The sequence below is a fragment of the Tauraco erythrolophus genome, chromosome Z (assembly GCF_009769465.1).
Source record: "Tauraco erythrolophus isolate bTauEry1 chromosome Z, bTauEry1.pri, whole genome shotgun sequence".
In the NCBI taxonomy this organism is placed as follows: Eukaryota; Metazoa; Chordata; class Aves; order Musophagiformes; family Musophagidae; genus Tauraco; species Tauraco erythrolophus.
In genome coordinates this window covers 12,758,206-12,784,981 of record NC_141496.1, presented here as the reverse complement: position 1 = coordinate 12,784,981, position 26,776 = coordinate 12,758,206, and the positions used below count along the sequence as shown (strand labels likewise).

Here is a 26,776-nt window from a genome sequence, read left to right as displayed (position 1 = left end):
CCTCCTCCCCCTCCCCGCCCGCTCTCACGTACGCGCGGCCGGGCAGGCACGGAGCCGCCGCCGGCCGTCCCGCACCCGCCGCCCCGCACCCGCGCACTTGCTGGAGATGAGCGCGCTGCGGGTCTCCCTCCTGCTCCTGGCCGCCCTGGGCCGCGCCGGCGCCGGCAGCGAGCACGACCACGACGCGGAGCAGGGCGGCGAGGACCCCTCGCACTCCCGGGAGAAAGGTGAGCTGGGGGGTCAGCTGTGTGCGGGGTGCCTCGATGTGTGGGGCACCCCGCTGCTGGGTTTGGGGTATGCTATACACGGCGCACCCTGAGGCATGGTGTGCCCCGGTGCTGGGTTTGGGGTGCCTGGGTGCCTTGATGCATGGAGCACCCCAATACTGAGTTTGGGGTCCCTGATACATAGGGTGCCCTGATGCATGGAATTCCCCCCTTGCTGTTTTGGGATCCTTGATACACGAGGCACCCCAATGCACGGGGTGCTGGATTTGGGATGCCTAATGCTTTGGGGGAGTCTACAGTGCTGGGGAGTTCTCCCCTTGCTTGGTTTGGGGGGGGGGGGGGGTAGAGGCTGCTGTACCTCCTGCTGCACTTTTGTTAGGGTCCAGGTGTTGCCCTAGTGTGGGGTGCCTCTGTGGGGCTGTGCATCCCCAGCACCGCCCAGCTGCGGGAGCTACCCCCCCCCCCCCTCCACCCAGCACGTCTCTGCCTTTGTCCCTGCTCCCGCCAATTCCTGTGCGGCCCGACCCCTGCCCAGGGGCTGGGGGCCCCTGCCTCGTGTGCAGCCCTTTTCCCATGTTAAGTCCCTTTTGCATCAGATTAGGGGGCTCACAGCTGTTGGTATGGGGGTATCCAGGGCTGCGCAGCAAGAAGTGCTTTGGCAGAACTGCCTGGAGAGTCTAGCCCCAGACCCTGGCGTGGTGGGATGGCGGCTGGTCCCCTTTGTCCTGAAGCGTGGCCTCTCCCCAGTGGGGTCCGTGGTGTCTGGTCCTGCATCCACGTTGTCCCCACGCAGCCCAGTGTGGGTGGGGTCTGGCCCCACCGTAGAGTTGGTGGGGGTCTGCCCCATGGCTGACAATGGGGAATGGGGGACTGAACTCAGGGCTGGGTGATGTTGTGTGCCTCCCTGAGAGCTGTCTTGCTGTTGGCGTGAGGGCTTTCAGATTTCAGGGTCACTATTTCAGGGGGGAAAAGTCTTGGGTCTTTGGTCTCGATCAGTTTTCTGACTGAAGACTGTGGCCCTGCCAGTGCTCAGCAGGGATTTTTGGGGCAACGCCATACATTTGCTCGTGTGGGGCTGAGCACTGTGCTGGGACATTCCCGTCCCTGGCTATGCTCTTCGTCCCAGCTTTGCCTGCGGGTTTGTTTCCTGGGCTCAACCTCATAGAGTGTACTTGGTTTTGGCTCTGGTAAGGAATTGCCCCGACCTGTGCCAGGGCAGCTGGCCTGTAGTAGGAACAGCAATTGTTTGGTGCCAGGAGCTGCTTTTGTTATTTCAATGAATCACATTTTTTACCAGAGCTGCTCTTGCCGGGCTGAGCGCTGGACAGAGATGGGGACACAGATGGTCCTTGCCACAGAGATGAAGTAACCCAGGCCACGGGGTGGGAGGGTGTCAGGCATTCAGCATACCGGTGTGGTGTGCTGGCAGCAAGCAGCTAGGCTCGTTGGGAGGTTTGGGATGAGTGGGTGGGGAGAGTGGGATGAAGATGGGGAGGTGAGGGGTAGGAGGTGGCAGGGAGGTACGTAGGGAACAGGCAATCTGACCCATGCTGTACCAGTGTTAGAAGCTGAAAGTCTGGCTGGGGTCCCATTAGGGAGCAGGTTTCGGCTGGGACCTGCCAAGGCTCCTGCTGGGCACTAGAAGGTGTGTGTCTCAGCACCACTGCTGGGCAATGTGCTGGCTCTCTCTTCCATGAGGTTTGTGTATGAGGTAGGGCTTGTGGCCCCCCAGCCCTGGGCGCTCAGAACAAGTCGGGGGTTGCCACTGAGGCTTTGCCATGGGCTTGCTCTCTGAGGAGCTTCTGGCTTGCCCAGAGACCCGAGTCCTGTGTTACAGGTGTCTTTAGGAGACAGTAACTCCCTTTCTCACTGCAGCCTGTTTCCTCTCTCCCTCGTATTCAGGCCTGCCCTGCTCTCTGTGTCCTCCTCTTGCTTGTTCGCTGGTGCCCTTTTCCTCCAGCTGAGCCCATTTAGCTTGCTTAATACCCCCTATTCATCTCATTCCCCAGCTCCAAGCACTGACCTGTCCCTGGGATTTCCCCATTTTCATCCCTTCTGCTGGGATGGCCCTTTCTCTGCAGCATTCTGCATCTGTTTTCTCTTTTCACTGGCACTTGCTGGGGTGGTTGGATTCATAGGGAGCAGGAATGGGCCCTAGTGAAAAGCCTGTCCTATGCCTTCATCCACCCAAACCCTTGCCTTCTGTGGGGAAGCTGGACTGGTCTTGAGCCCCACAGCCCGAGCAGTTGTCCCTCAGGAGCACAAAGAACAATCTCTGCGGTGACCTGTGCTACCGGTGGCAGATTAAAGGCTCATCCCAAAGGCTTGCATTGGGTCGGAGTTTATAAACACAAAGGGGCTTTAATGCAGCTGGGCTCGGGAGAGGTTGGTGTCCTGGGCTGAAAGGATGTGGGTGCTGCACAGAGTGTGTGCCTGGATGGAGAAACTGAGGCTGTGCTGGCAGAGGGAGGGCTGGGAAGGCACAGACCTCCCATAGAGAGGCTCCTTGTGGGGTTCAGCAGAAGGATGCTTGGGTCATATGCCCTACTTCCCGGACCCTGTGACTATGCCATATTTGCCTCAGACTGGCGTGGGGATCTGGCTGTGGGCAGTGTAAGCACAGTGCCACAACCTGGATACTGTGATCAGGGATGTGGTGTTTGATTGTGTTTTGTAGGCTGGGACCTGGCTAATGCAGTTGGTCCTTTGAGACTCTGTGCACCTCTGCATCCTGGTACCTTCTGGCTCACTGGGCATCAGAATTAACACCTCGCTTTCCCTCTTTTCTGGGCCCTGAGCTCCTGTGTTCCCCCCACAGCTGATCTGCAGAGACTTCTTCCTCAGGGACACTGGAAGGTGGTCCTGCCCCAGCATTCTCTGCAAGAGAGCCCTATCTCACAGGGCTTTGACCAGCAGACCCAGGGCTGGGTCCTAGTGTGGAGAGGAGGCTCTGTCAGGATCCCAGTGCGCCCTGTGGCTGAGCACAGGGTATGGTGTGCCCAGCTGGCAAGAGAGCAGGATGTCCAAGGTAGAAGCAAGCCCGCTGCCATGCCTGCCACACAGAAGCCATCGAACTTCTGCTGGAGTTCAAGGTGAGCAGGCAACACCGATGGCCACGTTGCTGCCAGGCAGCATGCACAGCTGTCCTGTGTTTTGGTGTTGTCAGGCACTCTGCAGCAGCTTCAGGCTGCGTACCCTCTAAAAGGTGAAAAGCTAAGAATGGAGGGGCAGACGTACAGGGCAGGCTCTTCTGTATTGTCTGGCTCTGCTGAGGGGTGCCTCTTGCTCTGTGCAAATGATCCTGAGTCCCTTGGGCGCACGGTCCATCCCTGCATCCCCATGGTGAGGTCTTCTCCTGAGAGAAGACTGCTGCATCGGTGCCTTTCCGATGTGGGATTAGTGGCGGCCCACGGCTGTGCTGGCTCCTCGCCCTGCTGAAAGCTGCTCCTACCCTTGCTCCCGGGCTGCAGGACATGCCGAGCAGCACACTGGTAATGGCAGTGTCTGCCTGAACTCGGCAGGAAAGTGTTGTTGGATGGTGTTGGATGTCAAGGAAGGAAGGGAGCTGGCACTTGTGGCAGTGCCGGTATCCCGAAATGGGAGGACTGAGAGGGAGCGAGAAACGGGGGGAAGAAAGCATGACAGAGGGAGCGAGCGAAAGGGGAAACTTGGCTGGATTGTGGGCTACTGGAGGAAAGGGGTTGGATTTAGTGCTCAGCTGGACCAGAGGAGCTCTGTGTGGCTGAGCACAGAGGCTTTCTCGCCTGCAAGGGCAGGCAGCTCCTGTTGGTACTCTGGTATATTTTACTGCTGGGACCCCTGCAAGGAGTCCTCTTCTTGGCTGTTATCTCCCAGAGTGCAGCAGCAAGGTTGTTTCCCCCCCATTTTTGGAAGTGCTTTGAAGCCCCTGCCGAAGCTGTGGGTGCTCAGAGGTAGGGCAAGGCATGCAAAGAGCTGCGGCACCCACTGCTGAGGTGCAGCCACCTCTGTTGTGGTGAGTGGCAGCAGTTCAGCAGAAAGGAAAACTGGCACCACGCAGCTTTCTGAGGGAGAAGATGTGCTCCGGTGGGGAGCGTGGGAGGCAGGCTGAATTATGGAAATCAACGTTTGGGCAGGGCAGTGGGTTAATGTTCATGGCAAAGGGCTGCGAGATTACGAATGCCCCCACGTGGAAGGGATCGGAGTATTGCAGGGCTCCGCCGAGCCATGCTGAGGCCAGGGCAGGTGCTGAGAGCCAGACCCAGTGCCCGGGGCGGGTTCACCTCGATGCTCTCTTGCAGCACTTGGTGCACGTGCCAAGGGTGCCCAACCCTGTACAGCTGCACTTGTGAGACGCTTCCCTGAGTAGGTGGCTTGGCGGTGCCATAGCTGTGCCCAGACCCACAGAATAGGGAAGCGTGCTCGGGTGGCTTCAGTATGTGGATAAGTCCTCATGGTCCTCTTGACTCTGATGCCAAGAGACTCCCGGGGAAGTCTGTTGTGTCAGGATGGATCAGACTGACTCCTGGGAGCAGCTGCAGCCTTCGGGGTGTTCAAGGCTGCTGAGCTGAGCTGGCGGGAGGCTGCAAGGAGGGTGCAAAGCCACCTCGGCTGCCAGAACAGACAGGCGTGGAGGGGCACAGGAGCCTGGGGTGGGTGGCACGGTGCTGACACAGCAGGGCAGGTGCCAGCACGGTGCTATTGCTCAATCTACGATACAATGTTTGAGTTGCTTTCTGTCAAGACAGAGTCCCTGGGAGTGAGCAGAAAATGGGGTGCTGGAGTGGGCTGTGCTGGTTGAGGCCGGTGCGGTGAGCCAAGGCGCTGTGTGCCAAAACCGGGCTGCTGTGTCTTACCTGTGCCAGGACTGCCCCAATGCGAGTGCCCCTCAGCAGGGCTCCCCGTGCTGATGGGCACCCTCACACTGCAGGAGGGGAATCCTGCCTAGGGAGCAGTGAATGTGGTTTTCATGTGTGAGCCATGACCACCTCATGCAGGTGATAGAGCCAGGTGGGGCAGGAGAGTAGGGAGAGGGAGAGAGGGTGGGGGAAGATACGGAGTGTTTCCAGAGCAGGGTCAGTGTGCTGTGGATTTTGGTGCGTAATCAATGTCTGGGCAGCAAGATAACCTGTGTGTGAGTAAGGTGGCCAGGATGAATCTCAGCTTGCTGCAGCACAACCGGGTGTTTCCCAGGGCAGCGCCATGCAGACAGGCATGGATAGGGCACTGCAGCCCATCCCAGGGCATATGTGTTCCTGCCTGATGCAGGCAGCCACAGCTTGCCCAGCCCTCTGTTTCCTGCCTCTTCTTCCTTTGCCTTTGTGAGTACCCCGTGCCTGGACAAGTGACTCCTGAGCGTAGCATTGCTCCTGAGTGTCAGAAGCACTGCAGAGATGAGGCACTGGTGATGCTGGAGGGAGCCCCATGGGCTGTTTCCATCTCTGCCCCTAAACACCCTCCAGCCCTTTGCAGCCCCGTTTTGCCGTGGCCATCCGCTCTCCAGGGTGACAGCTGCACCAAAGGCCCCCGGCAGAGCCCATGCCTGGATCTTTGCTGAGAGGAGGGCAGTATCCCGCTGGGCTTGGGGCCTTGCACAGGACATGTGGGCCTGGGAAAGTGTGCCTCTTCCTTTCTCACCCCTGAGCTGGAATCTGCTCCTATTAATAGCAAGTGGCTGTCGATAGCTGTTGTCAGCAGCGGGGACGAGGACCGGAGCAGTGCCCGCTGAGCCTCTCCAGTGTCCGAGCCAGGCTGGCAGGCGTTTGGCCCTGCCAAGGGACATAGATGGTATTGGGGCTGGACTGCACCTGCTAAATGCTCCTCCATGTCCTTGCACCCTGGAGAGCTGACAGAAGTGAGTGTAGGTGCTGCCCCTTGCTGCTGGATGCATGCACTGCTTCACCCCAAGACTGTCCCACCCTGTCACCCTCTGCTCCTGCCCTCGTGGGCTGGGATGTGTCAAGAGCATGTCTGCACTGACCAGCACACTGGTAAGGACAGTCAGAGGAGGAGCCCATGAATTACCTGTTGTGCCAGTCAAGGCAGGAGCGTAGTCCTTATGGGCCACGTTGCTCTGCTTGGGGCAAATCCAACCCCTGCATCCCTCTGCTTGGACCTGGCTGCATGTAGAAGGGCTGGTGATAGCCAAGGTGTTTGGTCGGTGGTATCTGAGAAGATGATCTGAGGCACCTCTAAGGCCATCTCCAGTGATTGTGCTGGAAGTGGGGGCTTTGCTGGCAGCTCTGGAGGAGAGTGACTGTGTGAGTGCTGGTGTGTGGAGCACTGTTGTGCCTCAGGACCTGCCCCAGGAGGGCATTGCTTCCTCAAGGTCTGCACACCTGGGACAGCCCCACTATGGGAGGTTCAGGGCACATCCTGGCCTGCTGTGGCCACTGTGTGCCCCATGAGTGACACAGGACAGGCAGAGATCATGGCACTGGCTCCCCCATCCTCCCACAAACCCTAGGGAAAGGGTTTGTGCCTGGTAGGATCCTCATGCAACTCTGTGTGGGAATTTGGGTCGTCAGGTGAGTTGGGGCAGGGTTCTGCGGTGATGGGAGCTGGGTGTTTGGTCTGGCTCATTTTCCTGTGGCAGTCTGCCCCCATGGTAGGGGCACTCGCTGTTGATGAAGATGAGGTTTTGGTGCTTGTTTTCTTCCTCTACTGTGAGTCCTGGGGCTGCTTTCCCTGGTGGGAGGAGGACACCTCTGTGGCGCAATGCAGCTTGCTGCCCAGATGCTTCATGGTACAGGTGCTGCTCTTCCCCACACCTACTCCAGAACTTTGGCATCACAGGAGTGCCACTAGGACAGCCGCTTCCCTGGCTGCTCTTGCTTACAGAGCCTCATCAGGGAAGCTGCAGACGTGCCTCCTTAAGTGCTTTGTCTTGGGACAGTAGGAAGTTTTGGTTGCTCCAGAGTAGCTGTAAGAGCACTGGTACAGCTGCTCAGTGACGGAAGACAATATCTATGATTTTTCCATTGTAAGGATGATAACAAAGCGTCAGGCCCCAGGGATTTCCCTCTGGCTGACGTGTGCACGAGACCTGGCCCTGCTCAGAGGAGGCAGTGCCCTCCAGGAGCATCCCCCTTGCCCAGGCAGGGGTAGGAGTGGGAGAGCGAAGGGAGGGATAGGGAGGTATTGAAGGCAGTTGGAGCCCAGAGACCTGCTGCTGGGACCGGGAGAGCTGCCTGGTAGAGGTGTGTTTGCTGCCAACCTTTCCCTTCCATTCATGTGGGTTTTTTCTTTTTTTCAAGGTCCTGGCCACAGTCACTGGAGCTATGAAGGTAAATACCCTGCAGTTACTTCTGCTTTTTTCCTACCACCTAGCAAATCCTGGCCCTGAGCCAGCCATGGTTAATGATTACAGGGCTCCTGTGTGCACTCCACAGCTCACCCTTTCCTCTTGCCTGACCCTGATGCTTCAGTGGTGCCCAAACCTGGGCATGGATGAGCTGAGGAGCCAGGAGTTGCTTCGACTTGACCAGGAAGCAGCAGCTCTGCCAGACCCCTGAGTGTGGGGGGATGCCCTTTAGGGCAGAGCTATTCCCTGAACAGGAGCTACCCTGATCCTATGCCAAGTGAGGAAGGAGGCTGGACTTGCAGCCTGTGCTGGGACTTTGACCTGCCCTGGGATTAATTTGTGTCCTCACCTCTGCCCTCTGTCACCTTTCCTCCTCACCCTGCCTGGTCCTGCCCTCCCATCATGGCTTGGGGGACTCCTCCACAGCACCCATGATGGGCATCACTGCAGCGCTAGGGCAAATGCACCCCTTCCTGCTGCAGTGGTGGGACAGGTCCCAGCACCATCCCTCTGCTCAGGACCAAGGGCTGGCTTGGACCTCCTAATGCCCAGCACCATCTTTATGGGTGTCCTGCAAGAGGCTGGGCTGGGGGTGAACCTGGGCTTGCACTGGCCCAAGATGGGCTAGAAGCAGCACCTTGTGCTGCAAGGGGAGGTTTCTGGGACATCAGCCATGCTTATCCCAGCTATGCACTGGGGAGAGGTGGCAGTTTAAGCAGCTACCCCAGCCATGCAAGCTGGCCTTTTGCAGGGCTGTACCACTGCAGTTGTCAGCAAGGAACCCATCAGAGCTATGGCTGTGGGCTCGTGTGTTCCCAACGGCACTGTAGTACCTTGCTCAAGTAGAGGAGCGGGCGAAGTGGTGGGTCGACACCTGCCAGAGGCCAGGCTGTGCAAGGCAGCAAGTGTGTGATGAGCTGCAGAGCAGGAGCTCCTCAGCCTGCCAAGTCCCCTTGTAAATGATCTTCTCGTGCTCTTCCCAAACACCCCAAAAATAGACTTTCCTGGCAGCTCACCATGCTCTGAGACCTTTCCTGATACAGCTGCACACAGTCACATGGTGGCACAGAGCTGCTCCCAAGCTAACGTGTTGGAAACTAACCCTGCGTGCATGGCTTACACCCTGGCTAGTGCTTGTCCCCTTCCTCGCCATCTGCCAAACCTTCTTTCTGGAGGGCTCCGTGACCGGATAGTCTCACTGGCACTCCCTCCCTTCCTCTTTGTACCAGACCGGGAGCAATGGAGTGTTGACTACCCAGACTGCATGGGTACCATGCAGTCACCCATCAACATTGACATGGCCAAGACCATCTTCAGCCCCCAGCTGCGGCCGATCCAGCTCTCTGGCTACAGCCTGCCTGCCAATGAGAAGCTCAAGCTGAAGAACAATGGTCACACAGGTGGGTGCAAAGGCCCAGGCAGAGGCTGCAGCACAGGCAGAAACTGCTCAGCCTCTCCCAGTAGGAAGAGGCTTCTCTGCCCTTCCTGTGGGCTCTGGGAAGGGGGTTCTCTTGCAGGCTGCAGTCGTGTTGCCTTCAAGGCCAAAAGGGAAGCATCGGGCTGTTGAGCTGTCACAGGTCCATGTGCTTTCCTGGCTGGAGGGGAGCAACTAGGAGATGGAGAACTCCCTACTCACTCATTGCCTTTAGGAGCTGGCTCTAGGAGTTTTTTATAAACCATGTGTCCCTGGTATTTCTGATGCAGGTTGGCAGCCACTGGTTCCTCTCCTGCATTTCAGTTTCAAAGGACTAGTCAGTCTCTGATGTGCCTTAGCCTTTAAGGTACCTACGTCTCAGTCTTTGAGGACACAACATTGGCCAACTTCTTTAAGTCTGTGCTTTGGGATGCTATCTCAAGATCTTAAGAAATGTTTATAGATCTGTTGTTTCCCTTCTTCAATTTTAGAACTTTTTTGGAAAATCTGGATGCAACTTACATTATTTTAGTATCAATCTCACCATGCCAGATGTGGAGGAAAAATCCATCTCCTCAGTCACCACCCCACAGCTAGGGATGGTGGGTCCTGGTTGCTACCAGATTTTTCTGGGAGCAAGACAAGTGTTTTGTGCATGCTGGTGTCTGTCAGTCTCCGAGCTAAGAAAAGGTGGTGGAGAAAGGGACTTCAAAACTTGCTGATGGTGTGACAAGGCACCTCCTTGCCCTGAGAGCTAGCAAGATGGAGCTGACCTATGTATACAGCAAACTCAACAGGTCAGACTTGCTGTGCATGGTCAGATCAGCCGTGCGGTGCATGCACAGAGCCTTATATTGTGGCCTTCCGCCCTAGCATGCCTGCGGAGTTAAACTAGTTGAGCTCAGTAGTTGCTATTTTAGACACCCTGGCATCTGGTGTTGCTTGGTGTTCAAAAAAGCAGCCAGAGCATTTTCATTGGGGTGGGGGAAGTAGTTTCTCACATGCTTATTAGATACCTTTTTTTTTTATTCTGGCAACTACCGGTCTGCTTTATGAGAAGCCATAAATAAATAAAAAGTTGCAAGTCCAGGAAGATATTTGTACAGTTACTCCTTTTTGTAATACAAAGCATATATGCTGTGTAAGCTTCTGAAATGGCCTGAAAATGACTCACGTAGCCAGTAGAAGTTGGTTTAGATACACAAAAGAAATGTAAAAGCAGATAAATTCCCAGGAAGGCAGCAGTCCCCCACTTCCCATATTTGAGTTCTGTATCTTCTGAACCCAGTGGCAGGGAACATGGAAGAGGCCAAATGACTCAGCACAGCGCTGTTACATGGTTAATCCTCAATGTGTACCCTGGCTCTGTGATGTGACTAGGGGATACTTCACCTACAAAGAAGGAGGAAGGAAAAGAGTTTATTTTAAAAATGAGGAAAAGGTGCTTAGAGGGGTAGGACATCCTTTCTCAGGGTCCGGGGATGCTCCTGATATTTTTGCCACGTGTCCAGGTAATTCAGCTTTTAGATTTAGCATGAGTCCAAGATACCTGGCTAAACCACATTAAGGTAAAAGGCAAAACCAAGTTTGTATTTACTGTACACAAAGAGGCAAAATTTTAGCTTGAAATGCTTTCGAAAGATTTAAAGCTTCCCTGTCACCAGCTCCAGTGCTGTCAGACGCTCACAGGCTGCTTTATTTGAAAGCTCCCAGCTTGCCAAGTGCTGCAGCTCTCTGTCCAACTGCCCTGCTCTCGTAGATATTCACCACTCTGTCAATATATTTCTCCATTAATTTTGTCCACAGTCTCTTTATATTATTTTCACTTACTGAATGATTGTTGGATAACATTTGACTTGGAGACAGCCCCTGGGAGTGTCTGCAGATGGGGTCTTCACTTTCCAGCCTTTTCACAGCAGCTGTTTTTGAAGCTGACTTATCTGCTGGGGTGTCCTACAACCTGAAGTTAAAGTTGAACCCTGCTGCATTGGCATAGCTCTGGGCGTTCACTCATGCATAGCCTCATTAAAGACAGAAAGCAAGTTTATTGTGGCTGATTTCCACAAGCCCAGGGTGACTCTTTCTCTTGAGACATCTCCTCTGCCTACCTGTGTGATGAACTGGGCTGGGCTTTGTGTTTTACTGACCAACCTCTTCCTCTGCCCCTGCAGTTCAACTTGACCTGCCCGAGTCCCTGGCCATCACTGGTGGCTATGCCCAGCAGTATCGAGCCTTGCAGCTGCACCTGCACTGGGGTTCCCCGTCGGGACCCGGCTCAGAGCACACGGTCAACGGGCGCCGCTTTGCTGCGGAGGTAAGGAGCCCTCATGGCAGTGAATGCATCCTCCCCTCCTCCAGTGCTGCGCAGAGAAGGTGCTGGAGTGCTGTCTTGCTCCTAGCCCACGGCCCTGGTTGTCCCTGGATGAATGCTGACTGGGATCCCTCCTTCCTGGGCAGCTCTGCAGCAGCAGAGTTCAGCCTAGGAGCTCACGCTTTGGTGCCGAGTACCTAAAACAAGAGCCAGACTCACGCTGCAGCCTGTGGTGCAGAGGTGGGGAGGAGACCACCTTCCAGGACACTCTGCCCACAGGTGGGCTGGGGCTGGTTGTGTGCTAGCCGTGCAGCCTGTCCCCGTGCCGCAGTCTGGTCCTGGGCTGATGGAGCAGGAGTCGCAGCAGTCCCTGGGCTGGGGGAGCCAGCTCCTCAGGCCTGCTCTGGGAGCTGCGAGGACTGTTTACTCTGTACACACTGTCTTCCTGCTCTGCCAGCTCCCATCTGGTTTTATCTCTCCTTCTCTAGCTGCTGTCCTCAAACTGAGCCCAGCTCTGTGGTACAACCCTGCGGTATTTAGGGCAGAGTGCTGGTTTGCTGTCTGTGACCACAGAAGTTCCTGCAGGCAGACCTTCACGCTTGGTGCTTCACAGCAGCATGTTTTCTTGGTCCCACTAGCATATTCCCCTCCTAGGAGGGATGCTCAGCACAGGTGCATGTGTCTCCAAGCCCTTGCTCCAGCAGGCTGGAGGTTTGCGAGGGTGAGGACCTCCTGGAAGTGCCCTTCCTGCATCTCGGTTGCATGTTTTCCTTGCAGATCCACGTGGTCCACTACAACACCAAATATGACAACTTTAAGGAGGCATTGATCCACCCAGATGGTATGGCTGTTCTGGCAGCCTTCCTGGAGGTGAGTCCTGTGGCTCAGCCCTGGGTGAGAAGGGGTAGGAGCAGGGGGAGTGTGGGACTGAGGTGGGCACAGTCAGGCACAGTTTTGGAGACTGGCAAAGGTGCAAATGCTCCTGGGGAGAAGGGGAGAGAGAGGACAGGGCAGCCCTGATGGGAGGAAGGGGTCACTGGGACAGAGTGCCCCTCACAGAGTGGTTCTTCCCTGCTGGCACTGCCATCACTGGCCAGTCTCTGTTTGGCTCCTGTGCTTGTCATTGCTGTGGGGTCTCTGTGTTGCAGGTTGGACCAAGGGAGAACCCATACTATCAGGAAATAATTCAGCATCTGTACAAAATCCAAAGAGAAGGTAAGGCCCTGTCCCACCTAGCACTTGTCTCAGAGGCTGCAGCCCAGCAGAGGACCATGTTGCACGGCAGAGAGCCTGCAGCAGGTGTTTGCCACATGTATGTGAGCAGGGGAGCTGGGTAGCTTGTGCAGAAACAGCTCTGCAAGGTGCCCTCTGCTCACATGTGCTTTCCCCTGCCTCCAGGGCAAACCTGCTGCTCTTTCTTCAGCGCACCAGCAGCAGCAGTGTAGACCGTGGCACATGCAGTGTCAGGCTGCCCCTGATCTCCATGCTGGTCCTGCCTGTTGTCCTCCGAGGAGCTGCCCACTCTCACTGCTGTGGTGTTTCTTCTCACAGGCAAGGAAGTCTTGGTGCCTGGATTCAACATTGCAGGTCTGCTGCCAGACAACCTGAAACTCTACTTCCACTACAATGGCTCTCTGACCACCCCTCCTTGCTATCAGTCAGTGAAGTGGACGGTCTTCAACCAGACCATGCTGCTCTCTCATGAACAGGTCTGTCAGGGCAATGAGCTCCATGCTGGGTCTTTCCCAGCAAGCATCCATTGTCCGTGCTGGTCCCCTCAGGGCTCACCTTGCTCCAGAGTGGGGGATGCCCCCCACTCTGCTCACGCTGTTCACCTTACAGATGTCAACGCTGGTGACGAGCCTGAGAAACGATGACAGCAAACCTCTGCAGAACAATTACCGGCTGGCGCAGGACCTGAATGGGCGGCGGGTGCTGTCAAGTTTCCAGACGACCCTTCTTTCAGCGAAGCATCTGCCTTCTGGTAAGGCACGGTGAGCGGCTTGGGCTGCACCCAGCTTGCAAGGATGCGGGGATGGTGTGAAGCACAGGAATCAAGGCGCAGGAGTCTGCATCCCTTACCGAAATGCAGTATTTGCATGGGTTAGGCCTGCCTGACAAGGCAGCAGCACTGGTCTTGGCATCCTGCTTTTCGCCATTTCTGAGCTTGTCTTACCTTGTGGGAGGAAGATTGATTTCTAGGAATTGTTTTATCCTTGGCCTTGCAGAAATAACATTAGCAGGACTAGGGGATGTATGATCAAGGGCAAACAGCCAGGTCCTAGCATCCCAGCTGACTTCTTCATCCCCAAACATAATAGGTAAATTTGGTAGGAGCTGCAGCGAGCACCCCACTGCCAAGCCCTGCAGGAAAGGCAGTGCAGGAGTTCCCTCCCGAAGCCTCTGCTCTGCCAGTGGGGCCACACAGCCATCCTGGCTGGGTCCCCTGCCCAACACACCCTCATCTGCCCGTCCTCAGTTCTTTCTTGTGTTGGTGGTTTCCAGCAATGAGTAGAAATTCCTGTTAATTCTCAGGTGTGACTATCGCTCTGCATCGCTGAATTCTTGCCTGTTGCTGCTCTCTGAGGTCACTGGGGTTTTTCTCTCCAATATCCTGTTCCCTTTGTGTTCTGATGGCATTTCCTACACCTTGTGTCAAGGTGACTAATAGAAACAGCACATAGGCTTGGTCCCAGGCCCTTGGGCAATGCCTCAGTAACCACACACTGGGTGCAAGGCACTTCCCTTCACCATCCCACCTGCAGCCAGCTCACTAATGGCTGCAGGCTTTTAATCACCGTGGTCTTCAGCCTGGCTAGCAGTTTCCCATGTGGCACTGCATCAAATGCTTCACTGAAGTCGGGAGAGATAAAATCTACCGCGTTTTCTTTGTCTAGAGTATCACTTATCAAAGAAAGATATCGGGTTAGGCTGGCATGCTCTATCTTTGGTAAACCTGCTAGATACTTTATCATATTTTCCATTTACCTCCAAGCCTTTCTTTTACCACTTTCTTGCAAAAGCTGTTCCAAAGCCTCCAGCCGCTGTGGAGAGGGGAGTTACCCAGCTCACTTGTTTTTTCTTTCTTTATTTGCTATTTCTATCTAACAACCTCCACTTTAACAAAGCCATGAAGCCCTTGTTCCTGGAGTGCCAGGACCATGTCCTGGTATTCCTGGATGAGGTTACTGGTCCCCCACCTTGCACATATGGGGTTGTTGGGGTTTTCTCCCCACTTGAGTGCTGGTAACTGCCTGGTTTTAGTTCTGAGGCTGCCAAGTGCCAAGATGGAGTGCTGCGGGGTCATGTCTTGCTTCGCTTGCAGTGGCACCTCCTATGCCCATGCTTGTTGATCTTTCCCCAGTCACCCCCAGTTCGGGAGAGCTGCTCCTGCCCCCGGCTGCTGGGTGCAGGTGGCCCTGCAGCAGCCACCCTACTGGATATGGCCGACAGATAGTGCCAGTCTGCGCACGATACCTGAGCTGTGTACAGATGATAATGCAGCCGTTTTAAAAGCAACGCTGTCGCGTTGGGTAAATGTTTGCCCACCACAGCCCCTGGCCAGCATTTAGGGCCACCGAGTCATCCCCGTGCGGGGTGCCCAGACATCAACAGCCAGCCATCTCCTCCCAGGGAGCTGCTCACCATCTCGCTGCAGGCAGCTGTCCCCACAGCCACTGCCTGCTGGGCTCACCCCATGTCCCTCTCTGGGGTCTCAGCATGCTGCCTGCCTGTTTCCTGAGCAGAGACAGCAGTGGTGGGGGAGTTTCTGTCGGGGCTCAGCAAGGCTTTTGTGTGGACTGTGGTTGAGATCCCTTTCCCTCCCTCCCCCCTCCTTCAATGCTCCTGGTGGGGTGTCAGGGCTGGGCTTCCTGCAGAAAGGTGCTGTGAGCTACCTGGGATCTGGCAGGCAGCTCTCCCCTGCCTGCTCATGGGTGATGGGGCAGCCCTGCTTTGGCAGCGTAGCCTGAAACCCTGCAGGCTCCACGCTTCCCTCCCCATATGCCTCAGGCAACCTCTTGACTGTGCCATCTCTCTTCCAGGTAGTGATGGCTCAGGAGAAGAAGGTAGGTGAGGGGTTGGCCCAAAGGAGGGGAAGGCAGCTGGGGGCTGTACCTGCCTGGGAAGAAGGGTCTTGGCAGCCATGTGCTGAGCTGGGGGCAGGCAGCCACAGTGGATTTGCAGGGCTGCCCTAGCATCTGTGCAGCTGGCTTTCATCCTATCATCTTTGTCTCCTTTGCAGAACAACACTCCAGTTCTTCATTTCACGCAGGTAAGCGTGCTGAGCCAAGGCTGCTGCCTTCATGTCACCTCTGCCTTCAGGCTACGGGTCTGCTCCAGCCTTGCCCCATCTCCCTTGGCTGGTAGCCACAGGGGACTATTCCTGGTGTAACGTGCCTGTGCTTGTCTTGCAGGGGATGTGCTGGCTGTGCTCTTTGGGGTGCTCTTTGCGGTCACAGCGCTGGCCTTCCTGCTGTACATCTACAAGCACCGCAGCCAGAATGCGCGGTAAGCAATGAGGAGCCGCAGGAAGAAGGGGCCTGGAAGGTAGCATGGGTCCAGGGCATGAGAAGGGGAGTTAAGGGTGGTCTCTCAGGCAGCAAGATGGGTTAGCAGGGCCCCCTGCCTGCTCTAACACTCCCGTACCTTCCTCCCCCACCAGGCTGGACTCGCCGACCAAATCCAAGGTCATCTACACTGCAGCCACCACTGAGAACACTGCATGAGCCCTGTGCCTCTGCAGTGGTCCCAGCCCCACTGGCTCAGCCTGCCACCATACCTGCCCTCACTCTCATCCCGGGCCCAGGGAGGGCCAGCGCTCCAGCATCCCTCATCTGCATGGGCTGCTCACATGGACTGTTATCTGGTGGGGCTAGATACTGCCCCAGGCAATTTTTGTTATAAAAAAAGGTAAAAACATACTAAAAAAAAAAAAAAAAATAAAAGCCTCCTGTGGTGCCAACCCTCTCTGCTCTCCTTGTGCAAAGCTGTGGGGCAGGAAAGGGCTCTGGTGCAGCTGGACCCACAGTGGAGATGGGTGTGTGGAGACCCCTTCCCGACCGGCAGAGACAGCATCAGCCTCCGTGCCCCGGGCAGAGCTCCAGAGCAAGCAGTGCAGGGCTTCTTGCACAGCCCAGCCCTGCCCTCCATCACCCTGGGACTCCTTCCTCCTCTTATTTGTGCAAAGCATTGGAAAAACATAGCTACAGTTTGGTAGGGCTGGAAAAAGGCAGAGCTGAAGGTGGCAGAGCCACTGCTTCCTTGCTGGCCAGCCCCTACCCAGGTCCCCTCCAGCTTTACTGTAGCTGGATTGGTTGCAGATCCACATCTGCAACCACTCCAACCTCCGACCAGGCACAAATACAGACTGGGTGGAGAATGGATCGAGAGCAGCCCTGAGGAGAAGGACTTGGGAGTACTGGTGGACAAGAAGCTCAATATGAGCCGGCAATGTGCTCTTGCGGCCCAGAAGTCCAACCGCGTCCTGGGCTGCATCAAGAGGAGCATGGCCAGCAGGTCGAGGGAGGTGATTCTCCCCCTCTACTCTGCCCTCGTGAGACCTCACTTGGAGTATTGCGTCCAGTTCTGGAGTCTCCAACATAAGAAGGACATGGACCAGTTGGAGAGGGTCCAGAGGAGGGCCATGAAGATGATAAGAGGGCTGAAGCACCTTTCCTCTGAGGACAGGCTGAAAGAGTTGGGGCTGTTCAGCCTGGAGAAGAGGAGGCTCCGGGGTGACCTTATAGCGGTCTTCCAGTACCTCAAGGGGGCCTACAAGAAAGATGGGGAGAGGCTGTTCAGGAGGGCCAGTTGCGATAGGACAAGGGGTAATGGTTTTAAAATAGAGGGAGGTAGATTCAGGTTGGATATTAGGAAAAAATTTTTTACCATGAGAGTTGTAGAACACTGGAACAGGTTGCCCAGAGAGGTGGTGGATGCTCCATCCCTGGAGACGTTCAAGGCCAGGTTGGATGAGACCCTGAGCAACCTGATCTAGTTGGAGATATCCCTGTTCCTTGCAGGGGGGTTGGACTAGATGACCTTTGAAGGTCCCTTCCAGCCCTAACCATTCTATGATTCTATGATCTGCCTCCCACCTTTCCTGGTGGCTCCAGTGTAGCTGGAGCCAAGCCCCAGGGAGAGAAACAGACCAGGTCCAGGAGAAGGGAGGAACGTGCAGGTCTTCAGCTCTCAGTAGCCTCCCCCTCAAGGCAGTAAAAGTAGAGCCCAGCCTCCATTAGGACAGACAGAGCAGGAGCAAGACCTACAGGTAACTCAGGTCTGCAACTGTCAGTCCCCCTCTTGCTCACACCAGCAGAAGCCACTGCCACCACTGCTGCAGGGTGCTTGTCCTCTCCCCACGAGGGCAGCGCCACTGACCACGCATAGCCCTGCTTGTCTGCGGTACTCCTTTTTATTGGTATAAAAGCCCACTGTGGAAAAATCCACCTTCTCAGCCCTGAGCCCAATGGCAGTTTCTCCCTCCCAGCCCTGTGGCACAGCACCAGGGCCGGTGCCTGCCTGAAAATCCCCATCCAGGTACAGAAGAGGGCAATGATCCTCTGGAATGGCCCCTTGTATCCCCTCCCCAAGCTGTCCTGGCACCAGCTTTGGGGTTGCATCTTTTCCTGAGCCCTACACTACCCTCCATGTCTGCTGGGCCCTTTGGGTAGTGTTTTCCCTGTCCTCCTCCCATCCTGGGTGCTGCCAGTTCCCTTGGGTCCCCCAGCACTATCCCCCCTGCACCAGGATGCTGGCTCACCGCAGTCCGGCACCGGGGCCATGGCACCCTGGGCAGCAAGTCTGGGCAAAGAAGCAGAGAAAGTAGCACCACAGTGGTCAGCCCTGACCCAGAGCACGGCAGCGCTTTGCAAAGCTGCTTCCTCCACCCCATGGCGAGGAGGCGATGCGGGGGCCTCCGCCCCGGTGGCAGAGGGGGCAGCACATCTGCGGTGGCGGGGGGGAGAAGCAGTTTGGTGGGTTTCCTTGGGCTCAGGCCTCCAGCAGTCCAAGGTAGCGTCCTTCCCAGGCAGGCTAACTGGGGCTCCACTCGCGGCAGGGCCAGCAAAGCCAAGTCCCCCAAAACTGAGCTGTTCTCCGGGGGCTCTCCCAAGGGGTGTTGGAGCGAGCCAGCCCCAGCCACAACAGTCAGCTGGCTGCCACAGCCAGACCCCAGGGCCTGCCTGGCCAGGACTGGCTGAGGTCCCCCAGTCCAGGAGAAAAGATATTGCAGAGAAGGTGACAGCTGCTCTTGTCGCCAGGATGGAGGGGAGGGCAGGGGTGGCTGGGGACAGGAACATCCTGTGGGGCCTCAGGATCCCAGCTGGGGACTGGCTCCGCTCCGTAGACCTGCAGGAACCGAGAGGAGAGGGGTGGTTTTCACCAGAGTTCTTACTCCATCCCCTTCCCCCAGGAGAGGCAACAGCCCTGAAGCCCAGCGTCTCCTCCAGTCTGGCAGCCAAGGGGATGACACCCTTGCTCCAGCCCCCTGAACACCCCTTCCCGACCCCATCACCGGTCCTCATACCCAGAGGAACCTGCAGGGTCCCCTATCCCTGTTACAGACCAGAACTTACAGAGCAGGAAGCGCCGTAGGTTCTGGGCAGAACCGCCTGAGAGCAGGTAAGCCCAGGCAGCAGCGGTGGCCATCAGCAGGTAGGAGGGTACCAGGCTGCCCACGTACAAGGGGTTCCAAAACGTCTGGGGAGAGACAGGAGAAGGGAGGGTGACATGAGAGAGGGATGAGTGAGCAGGAGAGGACAGGGACAGGACAGGTGGCAGTGTCACCACCTTGATGAGTGGAGCAGGACAGGGGACACCAGCTCTGGGATTCAGTTTGTGAAGGGCAAGCTGCAAGTCCCCCAGACCCAACTGCTTTGCTAGTGCCAAAGGCTGTTTCCCCCCAGCATGGGGACCAGCACACACCATGGCTGTCCCTGAATATAGGTTCCCACGCAGAGCTCCACTCCCAGCTACTCACCGACCCTGAAACAGCGAGGTGCATGAGAACGACTGCTGTGATCTCCCACCAGCGCCGATGCTCACAGCCGTGGAAGAAGAGGATTCCCCAGAAGGTGTGAAGGAAAATCAGCACCATGGTCATAAAAGCTGCAGGGAGCAGTAGAGGGTGTCACTGGGGAACCACCTGCCCTGATCTGGCCCACAGATTCATGGAGGAATGGAGAGGAGGTGGGAAGGAGAGTAGGGGCACTGCTGGGCCAGACTGGGTGGTACTGGGGCAGACCTCAGGTGTTGGAGGGATGAGGGAGAGGAGCAGGGAAGATCACAGGGGACAGAAAGAAGGGTCTGGCACAGAGATGTGACAGGGGACTGTAAGGGGCTCCGATGGGTAAGGAGTGCAGCATGGAGGGGACAGCATGGACAGAAGACTCCAGACCCCCGGCACTGCCACGTCTGTGGTGGCACAGACACGGGTGAAGGGTGCCAGTCGCTCACCTGAGGTCAGGAAGTAGAGCTGTGAGTCCCCATGGATGCCCACGGTGCCGGGCCCTAATGCGTCTGCCAGGAGATTGATCATGGAGAAGGCGCCGCTCATGAGCCCGAAGCCCACACCAGCAACTGCCAGGACAGGGACACCATCAGACCCTAAGCCACCCAAGGACATCCCCATGCACCAAATAGCCAGCTTCAGGGTAAAAAACCTCCCGCTCCCCTATAGCACCATGCACAGCCCTGCCCAGGCTCAGCCCAGCACTGTGGTCGGGGTGTCCCGCTCCATGTGGCACTCACCATATGCCATTTGCTGGATGGAAATGGGGGAGCAGCCATCCTCGCTGAGGGCCACCAGCCCCTCAATGGCCTTCCTGTGGGGGGAGAGCATACTGGAGCCCAGCACAGCCCGGCACCTCCCGGGGCATGGTGCAGCACCAGGATGGAGCAGACAGGAGCCAGAGTCTCACTCTGCACCATCCCACTCTCCTGGTAACCTCCCCATCACCAAACTGCAACATCCGCTGTGAAAGCACGTGCACGACCGCCCTGAACCAGCAGACAAACCACGCACATGAAAACCACGTGAAGCCACATAAAAAAGATTTTCCACGGAAAGACTCGAGTGCCAGGCGGGGCCGGAGCCAGTGGGATGTTGGGTGCAAAGCCAGCAATGCCCCCGTAGCGAAAACAGGCCCAGCACCAGCACAGGAGGCGCACGCCGGGAGGGCATACCTCATCTCAGCACTTATACTCTTGGAATATGTTGAAAAAAATGGAGGGGGTGCAGGGAGGAGCTCAAAAAACTACAAAAATTCTTTGGAAGGAGAAACTGTCAGGCTTCGTAATTTTTATCAGCTAGAGGTGTGGCAGGTGAGGAGGACACTAGACAGCTCCCCTGCGTGGGGAGGACAGCAGGGCCTGCAGCTGGAGACCCACAAGGCGAATGACACACAGTGCTTTGTGCCAGAGGCCGCTCCGTGGAGCTCTGCTACCCTCTGCCTGCCCACCTCTGGCAGCACCCTGCTCCCAGCAGGGAGCGGTGCAAGACCATGCACCCGGCCCCCCTGGCCTTCACCCAGCCCCTCGCCCGCACCCAGCCAGCCAGGAAGGCTGGGGAAAACGAGGGATGCCGACCCCTGCACCACCTTCTCTTGTCTGCCTGCCCGGCTCGGCCCCGGGGCAGCACCTGTCCATCCGTCTGCACCGAGACTTTGCCCTGTGCTGGTCAGGGCACCAAGCACGGGGCTGGAAGCGACATGCCGCCCCATGGAGCCTCAAAACCACCTTCAGGCTGTCCCTGCTCACACCAAACCGTCTCGAAGAACGGAACAAGATCTGCCAGGAGGCAGAGGCTGATCCCTAACCCTCCTCTGTCCCCCATGCAGCAAAGTGGGCATTTCCCGGTGCCTGGCATCCCCCCGGGCTGTGGGAGCACTGCTGGCATTGGTTGCCAGAGCCCAGAGGATATGACACGTCCTGCAGCAGCCCAAACCCACAGCCCACCTGTCTTGAATTCAGGGAGACACTACCAGCCACCTCAGCCCTGGCTCCTCCAGACCTTAGGGCTGCTCTGCTCCACCACTCGAGGCCCACTCGAGGTCAACACACCAACACAGGTGCCACCTGCATGCTCCCAGTGAGGACCAAGAGGTGCCACGTTTGGCTCCCCACCACAGCCCAGGAACTCCCCACTGAAATTCGGCACCTGCCACAGCCAGGAGGACAGGAAGACCACCCGGCAGCACTGGCACAGGGTGGGAGATGCCCTTACCTGAGGAGCTTGTAGTAGAGGAAGCGGAAGGCCTCCTGCAGCAGCACGGAGAACATCACCCCAAATATCAAGAGCCCCTTCTGCAGCCGCTCATCCCGGGGGTCGCTGGCTTTAACCGCAATAAACCAGATGAGGGAGGAGAGGAGCAGCGACACCAGCCAGAAAAAAGCCCTGCAAGAGAGGGAGCGACTGCTGGCACTGGTGCTGCGCCAGGACCAGAGCTGGCACCAGTGCCATGCCCGTGCCTGTGCCATGCCTGCGCCCATCGGCACTATGCCTGCACCCTCTGTGCTGGCACTGGCACTGACAGCTGTGCCGCAGCCTTGCCCACTCTCCTACCGGCACCAGTGCCGTTCTGGTACCAGTGGTGGTCAGCTGGTGCCCGCACTGGTACCGCTGCTGTGCCCGCACTCCTCCTCCGCTGGTAACCAGAACTGGCACCAGTGTCCCCGTTGTGCCCACACCAGTACCTGTACCAGGCTCATATCCATGCCGGTACCATTTCCAGTACCATACCATACCTATCCCACAGCGCTACTGGTACCAGTGCCCCTCTGCACACATTCACCAGTACCACTACCAATCCCACACAGGTACTGGTACCAGTGCTCTACTGACTTCATGCCATTACTGATACCAGTGTCCTCTCCATCACGCCCATGTCATGCAGTGACTACAATGATACTAGTGCAGTAACAGTACTGGTGCCACCATTGTGCAAAGAATGGCACCAGTATGAGCACCCTGTCATGCCCACATGGTAGCAGTACAAGCACCGGTGCTCCTGCTGTGCCCACAATGGTCCCAGTACCAGCATAGATACTGGTGCCCCTGTTACACTCTCAAGAGTAGGACCACCTGTACTAGTGCCCCTGTCATGACCACAACGAGCAGCCTGAGTACCGGTGTCCCTAACAAGCCCACCACCATACCAGTAAGAGAAACGATATTGGTGTCCCTGTCATACAAGCAACAGCACCAGTATGAGTACTGGTACCAGTCCTCCTGTCGTACCCACAACAGCATCATCACCGTGCCTCCTGTTGCGCCTCTGCCAGGACCAGTCATGTCCCTGTCACATCTATACTGGTACAAGCACCCTTGTCACAGCCATAGTGATACCAGTACTAGCACTGGTACCAGTGATCCATTGCACCCATACTGGTACCAGTACTGGCACACCATCATGCTCATACTGGTACCAGTACCGGCACTGGTACCTGTGCCCCATCACACCCATACTGGAACCAGTGCCCCTGTCACACCCATACTGGTACCGGTACCAGCACTGGCACCTGTACCCCTTCACACCAGTATTGGAACCAGTACCCCATCACACCCATACTGGTACCAGTTCCAGCACTAGTACCTGTGCCCCATCATGCCCATATTGGTACCAGTGCCCCTGTCACACCCATACTGGTACCAGCGCCCCTGGAATGCCCATACTTGTACCAGTACCGGCACTGGTACCTGCGTCCCATCACACCCACACTTGTACCAGTACTGGCATTGGTACAGTGATCCATCATTCCCATACTGGTACCAACACTGGCACTGGTACAGTGACCCATCATGCACATACTGGTATTAGTACCAGCATTACCATCTGCACCCCATTGCTCCCATACTGGTACCAGCACCCCTGTCATGCCCATACCAGTACCAGTAAAGGCACTGGTACCAGCACACCATTACACCAAAACTGGTACAATTGTTGAAACTCGCCTAAGTGCCTATGTCATGCCTATTCTGGTACCAGTGTTGATACTGGCATCAGTGCCCTTGCCACGTCCATACTGATACCAGTACCAGCACTGCTACCGGTGCCGAATCACACCCATTCTGGTACCAGTACCAGCATTGGTACCAATGCTCCTGTAATGCCCAGTCTGGTACCAGTACCAGCACCAGCACTTGTGCCACATCACGCCCCTACTGGAACCAGTACCCCTGTCACACTCATACTGGTACCAATAAAGGCACTGGTACCAGCGTACCATCACACAAAAACTGGTGCTATTACTGAAATTCGTACAAGTGCCCAGCTCACGCCCATACTGGCACTGGTGCTGATACTGGTATTAGTGCCCTTATCATGCTCATACTGGTACCAGTACCAGCACTTCTACCAGTGCTTCTTCATGCCCATACTGGTCCAAGTACCACAATGGTATCAGCTTCCCATTGCGCTCATACTGGTGTAAGTACTGGCACTGGTATTCACGCCCCATCACGCTCATGCTAGTATCAGCGCCCCTGTCACGCCCATACTGGTACCAGTACCAACACTGGTACATGCAGCCCATCACTCCCATACTGGAACCAGTACCGGCAATGGTACCAACGTCACATTGTTCCCATACCGTGTGAACCTCATGAAGTTCAACAAGGCCAAGTGCAAGGTCCTGCATGTGGGTCAGGCCAATCCCAAGCACAAGTACAGGCTGGGCGGAGAATGGATTGAGAGCAGCCCTGAGGAAAAGGACTTGGGAGTGCTGGTGGATGAGAAGCTCAACATGAGCCGGCAATGTGCACTGGCAGCCCAGAAAGCCAACCATGTCCTGGGCTGTATCAAAAGAAGTGTGGCCAGCTGGTCAAGGGAGGTGATTCTGCCCCTCTACTCTGCTCTCATGAGACCCCATCTGGAATACTGTGTTCAGCTCTGGAGTCCTCAACACAAGAAGGGCATGGAGCTGTTGAAGTGGGTCCAGAGGAAGGCCACAAAGATGATCCGAGGGCTGGAGCACCTCTGCTATGAAGACAGGCTGAGAGAGTTGGGGCTGTTCAGCCTGGAGAAGAGAAGGCTCCGGGGTGATCTTATTGCAGCCTTCCAGTACTTAAAGGGGGCCTACAGAAAAGATGGAGAGGGACTTTTTACAAGGACATGTAGTGATAGGACCAGGGGCAATGGATTTAAACTGAAAGAGGGGAGATTTCGATTAGATATAAGGAAGAAATTTTTCACTCAGAGGGTGGTGAGGCACTGGCACAGGTTGCCCAGAGAAGTTGTGGATGCCCCATTCCTGGAAGTGTTCAAGGCCAGGTTGGATGAAGCTTTGGGCAACCTGGTGCAGTGGAGGGTTTCCCTGCCCATGCCAGAGGAGTTGGAACTGGATGATCTTTAAGGTCCCTTCCAGTCCAAACCATTCCAGGATTATATGACTGCATGATACTGGTACCAGTACCAGCACTGGTATCACCGCCCCATGACGTCCGTACTGGTACCACTGCCCGTCATTCCCACACTGGCAGCAGTACCGGTACCGCTCCCGCACCACTACCGATATCAGTACCCCCTCCGCGCCTACACCGCTCCCCGCGGCGCCGGTTCGGCACTGACCCGGCGATGAGGATGATGATGCGCAGCGGATCGCGGGCGATGGTGAAGAGGAAGAGACCGAGCGCCGGCCCGAAAGCGATGAAGGTGCACCCGAAGAAGACGGCGAGCGTCATGGCGGAAGCTCGGACAGGATCGGCTCCGCCGACCCCTTCCGCCTCTCCCGCTGTTCCGGGGCCGCCTGACGTCACGCGCCGCCTGCGCGCGCTGCCGCCGCTACCGGAAGCGGCGCGCTGGGGCGGGGGGGGGGGGGGGCGGGAACCGGAGGGCGTGGGTGCTGTCCCGGAGTGGGCCCTCTGGCTGTCGCGGGAGCATGGCCCGCACTGAGGGCATCGGTGCTGTCCCGGGAGCACGGCCCGCACTGAGGGGATCGGTGCTGTCACAGGGACACAGCCCGCACTGAGGGGATCGGTGCTGCCCCGGGAGCACCGCCCGCACTGAGGGGATCGGTGCTGTCACAGGGACACGGCCCGCACTGAGGGGATCGGTGCTGTCACAGGGACACGGCCCGCACTGAGGGGATCGGTGCTGTCACAGGGACACGGCCCGCACTGAGGGGATCAGTGCTGTCCCGGGAGCACGGCCTGCACTGAGGGGATCGGTGCTGTAATGGGGGACACGGCCCGCACTGAGGGGATCGGTGCTGTCCCGGGAGCACGGCCCGCACTGAGGGGATCGGTGCTGTCATGGGGGACATGGCCCGCACTGAGGGGATCGGTGCTGTCATGGGGGACACGGTCCGCACTGAGGGGATCGGTGCTGTCCCGGGAGCACGGCCCGCACTGAGGGCATCGGTGCTGTCATGGGGGACACGGTCCGCACTGAGGGGATCGGTGCTGTCATGGGGGACACGGTCCGCACTGAGGGGATCGGTGCTGTCATGGGGGACACGGCCCGCACTGAGGGGATCGGTGCTGTCCGGGGAGCACGGCCCGCACTGAGGGGATCGGTGCTGTCATGGGGGACACGGTCCGCACTGAGGGGATCGGTGCTGTCCCGGGGCACATGACCCTCACTGAGGGGATCAGTGCTGCCATGGGGACGCAGCCTGCACTGGGGGCATCAGTGCTGCCCCAAGACCCTCTGCAACCCCAAAGCGTGTGGAGCGGGGGCCACATGTACCCCTTCCCCCAGCCCTGCTGCTGCTGCGCTGCCTGCTCCGCACTGACAGCTCGGGTAGCGCTGCCCCGATGTGGGTCGTGGTACTGAGAACTGTGTACGGGATGTAGGTAACTTGTACAGAAAGGAGACAGTGCTGCATGGTTATGGTCATCTGTGTCTTCCTACAGCTGCCTTGTCTTCTGAGGAGATCAACAAATCAGTGTTGTTGATATGGAAACTGGGAGCTTGGTGCGGCGCTTGGCTTTCGGTGGCCTGACCTGTTCCAAAACCACCCAGAGCCCTGCAGAACCCACACAGCTCAGCAAGGTGGCTCTTCCCACCCTCACCCAAACATATGGGGCTGTAAATTCAGGGAGGGACTGGAGGATGCTGGCGGTCTGTGTCTGTCTCATGAAAATGTGCCTGTGATGCTCTTTGTGTGGTACTTCCTCTCCAATGCATAGTTAAGAGTATTGGGCAGGAAGGATTCAGAGGTGAGATGAGGCACCAGAGCAACGAGAAAACTGGAGAAGAGAGCAAGAGGTGAGAGGCTGCCAGAGGTTAATGTGGTGGTTTATCGATGGAGTGGCAGCCCGCACCAAGGCTGAAAGCTCGTGGGAGAGATCTTCAGTCTGTCAGGCCAAGACAAACAAATCCAAAGGTTGAAATTCCACAGAAGTGCAAGGGGAGGGAGAGAGGAGGAGCCAGGCACTGCAGTCCTCAGGGTGGGTCTCAGTGATGTGTGTGGGTAGATGAGTGTACCTTCAGGTCGAGCCTCCCTGCCAGTGGCTCCGCTGTGCCTGGCCTCTTGGAGCTTCCCCTGGCCTCCATCTTCCTACAGTGCCACAGGGCAAAGGAGATGTGTGGGACAATGGA

General features: G+C 57.0%; 2 protein-coding genes across 4 annotated transcripts; one reads left to right on the top strand and one right to left on the bottom strand.

The window, feature by feature from the left end:
• Window positions 1–106: 106 nt before the first annotated feature.
• On the top strand, window positions 107–15,961 carry CA9 (carbonic anhydrase 9). Of its 2 annotated transcripts, XM_086629743.1 has the most exons (12): window positions 107–227; window positions 7,463–7,492; window positions 8,739–8,909; window positions 11,095–11,237; window positions 12,012–12,104; window positions 12,383–12,449; window positions 12,786–12,943; window positions 13,077–13,218; window positions 15,278–15,301; window positions 15,478–15,507; window positions 15,650–15,743; window positions 15,898–15,961. In XM_086629743.1, exons 1-12 carry the CDS (start codon window positions 107–109, stop codon window positions 15,959–15,961), a joined length of 1,137 nt encoding a protein of 378 aa, XP_086485869.1. The 2 variants fall into 2 exon arrangements, with proteins under 2 accessions (XP_086485869.1, XP_086485870.1); XM_086629744.1 differs by lacking the exon at window positions 15,278–15,301.
• A 1,682-nt stretch (window positions 15,962–17,643) lies between these two features.
• On the bottom strand, window positions 17,644–24,915 carry LOC104370915 (aph-1A gamma-secretase subunit). Of its 2 annotated transcripts, XM_009978004.2 has the most exons (7): window positions 24,803–24,915; window positions 21,460–21,630; window positions 19,986–20,059; window positions 19,692–19,814; window positions 19,216–19,343; window positions 18,812–18,935; window positions 18,515–18,584 (listed from the first exon to the last, which is right to left on the bottom strand). In XM_009978004.2, exons 1-7 carry the CDS (start codon window positions 24,913–24,915, stop codon window positions 18,547–18,549), a joined length of 771 nt encoding a protein of 256 aa, XP_009976306.2. In that variant the 3' UTR covers window positions 18,515–18,546. The 2 variants fall into 2 exon arrangements, with proteins under 2 accessions (XP_086485172.1, XP_009976306.2); XM_086629046.1 differs by lacking the exon at window positions 19,216–19,343 and having other exon boundaries at window positions 17,644–18,584.
• Window positions 24,916–26,776: the final 1,861 nt, after the last annotated feature.

Bases quoted from the DNA above. Each gene is read 5' to 3' on its own strand.
- CA9 (XM_086629743.1), top strand. From the start codon at position 107: ATGAGCGCGCTGCGGGTCTCCCTCCTGCTCCTGGCCGCCCTGGGCCGC. The intron at 11,238-12,011 runs GTAAGGAGCCCT...TTTTCCTTGCAG, and splicing joins GGCGCCGCTTTGCTGCGGAG to ATCCACGTGGTCCACTACAA. The intron at 12,105-12,382 runs GTGAGTCCTGTG...TCTGTGTTGCAG, and splicing joins TTCTGGCAGCCTTCCTGGAG to GTTGGACCAAGGGAGAACCC.
- LOC104370915 (XM_086629046.1), bottom strand. From the start codon at position 24,915: ATGACGCTCGCCGTCTTCTTCGGGTGCACCTTCATCGCTTTCGGGCCG. The intron at 21,631-24,802 runs GTCAGTGCCGAA...CCTCTCTTGCAG, and splicing joins ATCATCATCCTCATCGCCGG to GGCTTTTTTCTGGCTGGTGT. The intron at 20,060-21,459 runs GTAAGGGCATCT...CTCCCCCCACAG, and splicing joins CTCTACTACAAGCTCCTCAG to GAAGGCCATTGAGGGGCTGG.